At 41.8% G+C, this 10050-nt stretch overlaps 1 protein-coding gene across 2 annotated transcripts; it reads left to right on the top strand.

Annotated features, from left to right (window-relative positions):
- Window positions 1–1157: 1157 nt before the first annotated feature.
- Window positions 1158–7957, top strand: PDCL3 (phosducin like 3). Of its 2 annotated transcripts, XR_003253599.1 has the most exons (6): window positions 1158–1306; window positions 1995–2085; window positions 2771–2914; window positions 3802–4010; window positions 6505–6745; window positions 7083–7957. XR_003253599.1 is itself a non-coding variant. In XM_026066473.1 (5 exons), the coding sequence occupies exons 2-5, from the start codon at window positions 2012–2014 to the stop codon at window positions 6645–6647; spliced, it is 570 nt and encodes a 189-aa protein (XP_025922258.1). In that variant the 5' UTR covers window positions 1158–1306; window positions 1995–2011; the 3' UTR covers window positions 6648–6907. The 2 variants fall into 2 exon arrangements, 1 of the variants encoding a protein (XP_025922258.1); XM_026066473.1 differs by lacking the exon at window positions 7083–7957 and having other exon boundaries at window positions 6505–6907.
- Window positions 7958–10050: the final 2093 nt, after the last annotated feature.

The following is a 10050-nucleotide window of genomic DNA, read 5'->3' as shown; positions in this document are numbered from 1 at the left end:
GCTGGGATTTGATCCCCGCCTCGGTGGCGTGCGCGGGTACTTGTCTCGTTTGCGGGCAGCGGCGTTTTTTGGTTATGAGCACCATGATTTTAAAAAGTGTACCGGGGGGGGGGTGTACGATATTTATTTTTCCGTTTCCATAAACACGGATATTTTAAGCACTTAATCAGTAGGCTGATAAACAGTAATAGACACTGAGAAATCCACCTGGAGAGAAAAAAAATGATTGCAGTAGAGAGGGAAAAGACTCTGCCTTTTTATTTTCTTTCTTTCTTTGTCCATAAGTACTGTTTTAGTCTAGAGAAAGAACAGTCTTGAATGAATTTAATGGAAGCTGTATTGGCATAAGGCACTGCAAAGCTATAGGCAGGCATTCTTGTCCTGATTTCCAAGGGACTTGTGGACTTAGGCCAAGTTGATACGGTACCAAAATCAGAATGAGTGTTTGCCACTAAATTTTCAAGTAAAACAACTTGCTGTGTAACTTTCTTGAAGCAGTTTTACTGAGCTTTTCAGCAATACGTGGATGCCTGTCGGCCTTGCTTTTGCTTCTACACATATAGCAACTATTTCACAGTGGAGACTTTTAACATTCAAGAACGGTCTAGATATAGATTTAGATCTCATTCTCTAGTAACGGCCTTATCTGGCAGAGACTGAAAGTGTGCTTCTCCGTAAGCACATGTGTAGTCACACTGCCCCGAATCTACCAGCGAGACTTTGTTTATGTCCAGAGTTATGCCAGCAGGGCTGGAGCCTGTCTGTTTTCTAACCAGCACTTCCCAATGTAATGACTGCTAATTTGGTGACCTGTTGTTCTGCCGAGGTGCTTTTTGCGAGCACTGTAGCCAGCCTGCTTCTCCTGTCACCCAGTTGATTTTTTTTCTCCTTTCCTTTCAGCTTGTAGGAACTGCGGTGATGATTACAATGCTTTTAATTTTTTTGCCCTGCCAAGACCTCCTGTACCTGCTCTGAGTAGGCTGGAATAAAATAAAGTCACTTTTCTGGGTACTAGTTTGGGGCCATAAGGAAGACTCTGTGTCTTTCTAATGCAGTTCTGAAAATTACCACTCTAGCAGTGCGYTATTTCTCTTGAAAAGCTTGCTTGTGCTAATTTCTGGATGTGGCAAAGTTCTCCTTAAATGCACATCACTGTTCCTTGTTTCCTTCTAGGACCCAAATGAAGACACAGAGTGGAATGACATCTTGCGCAAAAAAGGTATCCTTCCTGCAAAGGRAGACCTAAAAGAACGAGAGCAGGCAAAGGAAGATGAGCAGCTTCAGATCCTGCAGCAGAAGTCTCTTGGTAAGTGCTCAGGTGGCAGCAGGATAAATGTTGAAACAGCTTCTGTAGGAAGCTTGAACAAAGAAGTGGCCAGCAATAATGTTTAATATGCCTATAAAGAATTATTTCCTTTTCTAAAGCTATAAGGGATACCAAAGCTAATTCTTGCATAGTGTCACCATCTATTACAGTATTGGACAAATACATCCCTAAATGATTGGAATTACTCCAGTACACGAAAGCTTTGTTTTAGATGTCAGCCCTATGGTTTATATATATAAATCTTTGAAAACTGAAATAAACACAGTCTGAAGGGAGTCAGAATGAATGTGCAAGTAAAGGTATCTCATCATCGTTGCCTGTTGTACATGTCCTCCTTTCTCTGTTGTTCATTATCGCCACTGTATTGTATGTGTGTTAGGTATGTCTCTGCTGTAGTCACAGAACTTGAAAGCTAGCTCAGGTACTCATATACTAGCTGTAGCCACCCTTTGGCTCCCAGTCCTTCCCATCACTGTCTTTCCAGCTATATGTCTAAAGTGCATAATAGTATTTTAGAAAAATCCACTCACAATAATCTTTCAAAAAAGCCCTATTTCCAATAGTTATTCCATCCTTAAAGTAAATAAATTCTGCTGGACTGATAAAAGCTGATCGATTTTATTCCTGAAACAAGAGTTTTGCTGATTTGATATTTTTTCCATTCTAGTGAAAACTTATGAGGACATGACTCTGGAAGAGCTAGAAGAAAACGAAGATGAGTTTAATGAGGAAGATGAAAAAGCTATCGAAATGTACAGGTTAGAGCAGCATGCAGAACTTAGCTTTAATGAAAATTGGAGTTAATTTGGGGGAGGGGGGGCTGGTTCTTTTTAAATACCATTAGATATTGTTGAAGAGAAGGGAGGAAGGATGTTCTTAGGCCTGGTGCTAGAAAATCTGGGTTGTGCTTCTGGTCTCACGTAGAACTTCTAAGTATCTTTATTAAGATACTTGGGTTCAATTATTGTCCTTTTTCTACAACCTAGTTTTGCAGAGATACTGTGGACCCACTCAGTGAATAGCAGGGGATTCTAAGAGCTTTGAAAGTCACCTCTAAGCAGTCTCAATTTTTGCCTGAATGAGTTATGGTACTGCAGACTTGCATAATTATGGAGTAGCTTTTCCATCATCCTTTTATCTGAGCCATCTCTCATGTTTTTGCAGTGTAGTATCTGCAGAAGAAATGTCTGCTCAGGGGAGAAGGGACAAAAAAATACATCCTGTGAAACACAGTTGTGCTTCTTTGCATGCTGACTGTTTTACCTTGTGATTCAAATATAAGAACATCTATTTTGGCCCGTGCTAACTTGCTTTTGTTGTTCTGGGGGTTTGGAGAAGTTTGTAGTTTGCCTCTGAAGACTAGGCTTCAACAGGCCTAGTTAAATGTTGTTCTGTCAAAAATGCATCTTTCTCAAGATCTCTTTCCCATTCCTTGCTGTTCAGACAGCAAAGGTTAGCAGAAATGAAAGCAGCTCAAATGAAGAATAAATTTGGGGAAGTTTTGGAGATTTCAGGAAAAGATTACGTTCAAGAGGTTACCAAAGCTGGAAAAGGTGTATGGGTAGTTCTGCACCTCTACAAACAAGGGTAAGATTTTTTTTTTTTTTTTTTAACCCTTAAACCTTTCACTGTCAGTAGCTGAAAATGCTCTAGACAAATTTGTAGTTATTGTGGAAATTAAAGAAATGATTCTGGAGTTCTAAGAAGTAAAATATTGATTTAGTGATTTCATTACTGTTGACTGAAGACTGCTTAACTTTACTTTAAAAGGATGCTATCACAAGGCGTCTTTATTTTGCATGTACTGCACAGTGTGATCTGTCTTCCCATCTAGCTAGCTGCTACCACTGAAATACTGAGCTTTGGAAATTATTCTGGATAAAGAAAGTGCAAGAAGCTATGCGTTTAGAAGGAGCACTGTTTGTCTCCTTTGGCCTGTTTTCTTGATGCATAGAAATGGCATGAACAAGGTTTTCAGTCCTGCCAGCATGACAGAAAATCTTCTCAAAGAGGTCTGATAAGTTGCTAGAATTTTCTAGAAGAGGTTAGAAATATTTGATTTTTGTTCATCACCTAATTCCACCGCAGATATCCTGTGCTGTCTTTTGCTTCTCTTTTCCAGGAGCTACTTCTCTTTCTGTTTTGCCCTTACTCATGCAGTGTTCAAGCATTATGCCCTATAAACCAATTTGTCTGTATGACAGAGGGGAAAGTTGTATTGCTAGTATCTTCCTTAAAACAACCAACCATCCCCCCCCCCCCCAAAAAAAAAAAAAAACCCCAAAAAACTAACCCTGATTTCCTTTGAACACTGGCATCCTGGAGAACAAAAATATTCAGAAATTGCTTCTGGTACATTTGTCTTTCCATAAATACAGTTCACAGAGCTGGTATTTCTGCCCTTCCTTCTGGAGCAGATTACTCTGATTTGTCCTTTTTTTCTTCTTACCTGTGTTTGTTGCTATTCTTTACAGAATTCCACTCTGTGCCTTAATAAATCAACATATGAGTGGCCTTGCAAGGAAGTTCAGAGATGTGAAATTTATCAAAGCGATCTCTACCACCTGCATACCCAATTACCCTGACAAGAACCTGCCTACGATATTCCTCTACCTTGAGGGAGACATCAAAGCCCAGTTCGTCGGGCCGTTGGTGTTCGGTGGCATGAACTTGACAAGAGATGGTAAGCGTCTACCTCTTAGGTCTTGAAAAGGAAAAACAAAACTTAGCAAACAGCTTTGCTGGGAATGGAAGAAGTGAAGTGAGGGTTAGGAGGAGAGGGAGGTAATTAAGTCATATAATGAGTTGTTGCTAGCCCCCTGTTTTGGCTCAATATTTGGTTAAAGCTGTCCTGTAAAAGTAGTGAATGGTTGAATAGGCAGATATATATTTTAGGTGTGTGCAGTATTTACACTCTGTGTCCTGTAAAACAGATTCTCCTGTACATCAAAAGCAAAAATAGTAACCATGCATATTCTTGGGAATTTTCTGTAACTGAATAACTGGTGTTGCCCTCAGTTGGCTGACAGTCTGTATAACACTGGTGTTGGTCTATTGTATTGCAGAGCTTTTTGTTTAATTTCAAAGCTAATGACATATACTCGTCTGTTGTACCTTCCTGACACACAGGCTCCACTCCTTGTTCTCCTTTAAAGAGAGCCCTTCTCTTTGCACAAATGGGGCTGCAAGTGTGAAATTGGGCTCTTTCCTTTTCCTCTTGCCACCTCGCAAGAGACAGCAGTATTTTAAGCTCCTGCCTTGCATGGTTCGGGGAGCCCAGGGCCCCGTAGGAGAGAGACCGTCGCCTTTCCCAGAGGTTGCAGTTCTGCCTAGCCCGTTTCCTCCTTGCTCATTTACGCAGTCTGGGGGGGGTCGTGTCACGTTGCCTCGTCGTTATGACGTACTTCATTCGCCCCTGGAGATGGGGGGGTTGCAGGTCCTATGGAGCAGCACGGTGCTCTGTGCTGAGGCTCTTCCCTAAAAGCTGTCATTTGAAGGTGGCTGGGCAGGGAATGATGTCCTAAAGCAGCGCTGGGAGGCAGAGGTCAGCAGTCGAAAGGACTCTTTTTTTTTTTTTTTTTTTCTTCCCCCTTCTCCTCCTTTTGGAAAGTAAATGCAACCCTGTGATGTGACTTAGAGGATTTTACTTGAGTTAAAAGGATACTCTCCAGCTGTCTGGGTAGATATGTTGGTCCAGATACCTCTGAGCTTTTTTTAAAGTGAGACTTTAAGGGCATTTTTATCTGAAGTGAACTACAGGTGAGTGGCATTTCAAGGTCTCTGTTGAATGGTGTCACTTTGCTATATTGGAATAGGATGCAAAGAAGTTTTCTCTACAACCCCGGAGTTTACAGGTTATCTCGAGCGTGTGCTGTAGCAAATGGTCCTCTGCCTGGTCTATAAGAAGGGGAAGAGCTCACCAATGAGATCGTTAATTTGAGAAATATCTCTAAATGTAGAGGTGCCTAATTATAAACTGAAGCAAGTGATAGTTGCAGAACCTTCCATTATCTTTCTCCCATCTTTAGCACTTTTTTTTTCCCTGAGGGGAGGGCAGGGTTGTCCAAAGGTAACTGAGCCAGCTTAACTCGGTCCTCAGAAATCTGGGCACTGAAATTGTACATTTTCTTTTCTTCCTTCCTTCTCCCATAAGTCTGTGAAACCAGATGACTTCCACTGGAGATTAAAGACAGTGTGAAGTTATATTCATTAATCTGTAATGTCTGAAGGAAATTGGATTTAATGATAGGGTTGCCAGCAGGAGTAGGAGAAAAGTTTCAACTGAATGTTTGTATCGACTTTCTACCACTTCTGGGAAGCAATCCAATTTAGGCCTATACTGTAATAGGCCTACTACTGACAGAGGAGTTCCTTTTACCCTCTTGCTAAGGAACTAATAATCAGTGCATTGAGTAGTGGGAAAGGAGTGAATTGCATTTTTAAAGTACATTCCTGAAAATACCTATAATTCAGATGTGTAAATGGAATTACTGCAACTTTCCCCTGCCCCTGGAAACTATTTATTCCCAGTTTCTTCTGACTGTGCCAACTCAGTGTATGATTTCAAATAGCTCTAATGTATCAGAAGTATTCATTCACCAGCAATACATGTGAAAACTTGGTTTCTGTACTCACTTGAATATAAAGTGGCGGGCTGCTGCTTCAGCRGGAAGAATGCCTTATCTGCAGAGGCTGCTTTGTGTCGATCACCTCTTGATGTTCAGCGTCAGGGAGCAGCTGCCTCATACAGAGGCGCAGAGGATGCGATTGGGTGTGCTGCAAAGCTGTAACCAGAGCCTCTATGTCAGCAGCTCTGTGCCATGGCTGAAATGTGCGCTGGTGCTAGTGGCTCTGGAGCTGGCTCAGCTGGAGCAGATGTGGGAGACAGGCAGGGGCTGGGACCGGGGACCGGGGTGGTAGAGGATGGTGAGGAATAGAGCAAGGCCCCAGTTTTGGATGTGATGGTGGCTGGAGAAGTCAATTGGGGAGGCAGGGGTGGAAAGGACAAAGGAGAAATGTGGAGATCTGGGGTCCCTTTTTTCCCTTTTGAAAATCAGCCAGAAAGGCAGGGTGCAGTATATTTGAAGTACATAAGCTAGGATATGTCAAAAGGAGTCAGAGTTTGAAGAAGCCCAGTTTGATCCCCTGGATTCATGTCACTATCTTTTTCCACACAGAATTGGAGTGGAAGATCTCAGAATCAGGTGCCATCAAAACAGACCTTGAGGAAAATCCTAGGAAGCAGATCCAGGACCAGCTCATGTCCTCAATCAGGATGTGTGCCCCAAGCAGGGGGGAGAGTGACTCAGAAGATGATTAACTCCTGCATCAGCATAGCAATGATACAGTACGCTTGCAGCTGGTGTTCGCACCTAAAGCCTGGAGAAGCTCATGGAAATCTTGCTGAGCCACGGAAGGGTAGTATTTAAAGATAACAATTTAACTAGAAAATAAGGCTTTTTTTTTTTTTTCCTTTTTAAATTTCTTGTAACTTCACTGAGGATCTGAAAGACATTTTATATTATGAAGCCTGAGTACATCTACTCAAAGTTTTAAAATATAGACATCAGTAAAAACAGACGTCTCTTGTCATTTTTGTCTTAGTAAATCACTGACCTTTTTAAAATMTGAAATATGAAGTGGCCTAGAGTGTACTGGTTTTATCTAGTTTATATTTGTGTAAATCAAATCTAAACAGCTGGGTTTAAATGTAATCAGTTATAGCAAAGCCCTTTTGCTACCCTGTGCCCTGCAGATGTCAGACGGTCTGGACTGCGTGAAGAGTTAGCCTTGCCCAAAGGAGGAGATGGTGATCTGCGACACGGGTGCTGAGGGTGCAGAGGTACACAGAAGGGCCAGCACCTGGCCATGAGCCGGGAGCCCTGACGTCTTGAGAGAGGCATCGGTGACAGCCGGCATCTCCCAGTACCAGCCCTGTCCAGAACTCCCTTTCCCACGCACACAGCGCGACAGTGCCAATTCACTTTGCAGCGGTGTTTTGCCTTTGACAGGTGGCTGAGTTTCCAGCACCATGCTCATCCTCTAATTCAGGAAAAAAAATTAAAGATGGTGGTGCTTGAGCGCGAAATTACTGACTCTTTCCACAACATCAGAAGTTTGATCTGTTACTGCAGTGGTGCTGTTTCTGATCAGGAAGGAAAATGATGTTTGAAGAGCTGACATCTTTCTGTATTAAAGCAAAAGATTAAAAAAAAATCCCTCCATCTTCTAGATACAATAATAACAATTAACGCTTTAGAAAAGGAAGAGATGAGCTGAAATACCTCCTTAATTATAGATCTGTTGAAACTCAGGAAAGCTGCTTGCTTATTTCAGGTTGGACTTAATGTCCACCTACACTTTTCATTTGTCTGCATTTGGGCTAACAAGCTCTATGTGAATGTGCTAACAAGTCTGCCCCAAGGATATCTTGTTATATTGCTGATGGATTCTGTGGGCGGATGGTACAGACTGCAACACTCAATATCCAGAGGGGTTTTTTGGTTTGTTTTATGTTAGCTTATAATAACTTTTAAGCTTGTTTCCCTCATTTGATCTCCACAGTCAAATCAGTGTGTAGTTTAAATGAGGAATCATTGTTTTTTAAATAAATTTCTTATGAACTTGTAAGATCTTGGTGCAGAGTTTTTTTCTTTGAGGTCTTGATTCTGATTTAAATGTCACTTAAATCTTTCTTTTTTTCTCTCTTCTGTATTTGTGACAAATTGCTCATCTGTTCTGCTGTTCAGTGAGTGACTCACACTGTTTTGCCTGTTTCCTTATATTTCCTTATAGAGGAGAAGACAGGAAAAGGAGAGAAATGTGTGGGGTTTCTTGTATTTTTTTTTCTTAACTTTTAAACCTGTGTTTAAACCCTTTGTGTGATATGAGCAGGTATGAGTAAAATTTCCTAGTTTGTTTATGCTAGCTGGCTTTAAAACCCTATGTGCGAGTGAGCCAAATGCAACAGGATACAAGCTGATGACTACTGAGTATTAAAAGTTGTACACGCCAACTCTATTGCCACTGGATTATCCAAAACAATATTAGACTGCACTTCTCTGTATTTTACCTGCACCTTACAATCTAGGAGGAGGACCACTTCCTCCTCTTAGGCCTGGAAGTGATTTTATTTTATTTATTTTTTTGGTCAAGGATTAGCCTAATTTACATTAAATAGGCAATGGTAGAAGACTGCATCTTTTACTTATCTCTAGTTTGTCCTTATTTAACTGTACTTTGGCTCATATGTTGGAGTCACCTCCCAGCACATGGACCAGCTTCCTTTTGGAGGACGTGTGCCAGTCACCAGTGGGCATTCAGCCCAAAGGGCTGAGCTAGGGCTAGTCTGAAATGTGTGCAGAGTGGATGCCAGGTCCACAGCCTGCCTTTCTTCAGGTCTGTTCCTGTTAAGCCACCCTACTTGCTAATACAGACACAACCATGCTCTTTTCAAATTCTGTTTTTAATTGGGAGTTTATCAAACCTTCAAGGAAGGTGGGGAAGGATCTACAATCTTTCTGTGTCATTGCTGCAACAGCCTTCACTTGAAATCCAGTGAAAGGTAGGTAAGGCTTTGAGTATTTTGTTACTTTTATTATTCCCTCTTTTATTTTCTCCCATTTGTGTCTCTTGAGGAGATGGGTTGGCAAAAACTTTGCAGGTGCCTTTTTGCTGTCTTCTAAATAATCAATAATTCACAGGTCACAGCTGGAGAAATCAGTGTTGTATTCTGTTCCCCATCTGGTCTCTGCTGGCCTTCAGCTGATTCCTGTTTGACTCAATTTTCACATTTCTAAGATAGAGACATTTCCACAATTGAGATCTATTAATGGAAAGAGCCAGGTATTTTAATCAGACTTGTCTGATCTGTTCTCTTCCTTTCACAGGCTGAAAGAATATAGAAATCAAAGACACCACCTCAATTAAATCCCTATCATTGCCTCAAATGTATTTAAAAGGACTTTTAAAAGGCAGTTGTCTGTCTTGAATTGTTCTCTTATAATTTACCTACTGCAGAGCTCAATCTAGGTCCAGGAAGGACTTCGTCCATAATCCTCTAATAGACAATACAATCACTGTTTCATAGCACCTTGATCCCAAAAGTGGAGACTGTGTTGGTCAGTTGTTGAAAGCATGTCACTTTGGTAAAAGGAGCATTGCTGCCTGTGTCGGTAACAGTGCAGGGAAATGATGACCCTATGAGTGTACCAAGCACATTCTCCTGTGCTGTTAATGCCCAGCCTCTTCTCAGCATCTAATAAACATCTGCCACCAGCATGGGGCTGCCTTGTGCACTGCCATCCTCTGATTTCTGATACATCTGAGGACCTGCCATGGGAATTGCAGAACTGGACAGCTTGGAAGGGACCTCAGGAGGTCTCTGACCCAACCTCCTGCTCAAAGAAGGGTTAACACTGAATTTGAACTGGGTTGCTTAAGGTTTTGTTCTGACAGGTCTTTGAACCTTCTGGGGTGGAGATTCTTCCACAAGCTGTCCCGGTGCTTGATGGCTCATAGGCAGCCCTCTCCATGTCCTGCATGAGACGCTGCAGGCAATAAGACCTTGAGCCAGAATAAAAAACCACAAAGGTGCCTGGTCCTCAAAGCACAATCCAAAACTTATGCACAAGAAGTGGCATTCAAATGACAGACAACCCCCCCTAGGATAATAGCATAGACCTGCTAGAGCTAGTCAGCTGAGAGAGCTGAAGGACAGGGTG

Source organism: Apteryx rowi, unplaced genomic scaffold (genome assembly GCF_003343035.1).
Source record: "Apteryx rowi isolate R43461 unplaced genomic scaffold, aptRow1 scaffold_103, whole genome shotgun sequence".
In the NCBI taxonomy this organism is placed as follows: Eukaryota; Metazoa; Chordata; class Aves; order Apterygiformes; family Apterygidae; genus Apteryx; species Apteryx rowi.
This window is presented reverse-complemented; position numbering and strand designations above follow the sequence as displayed.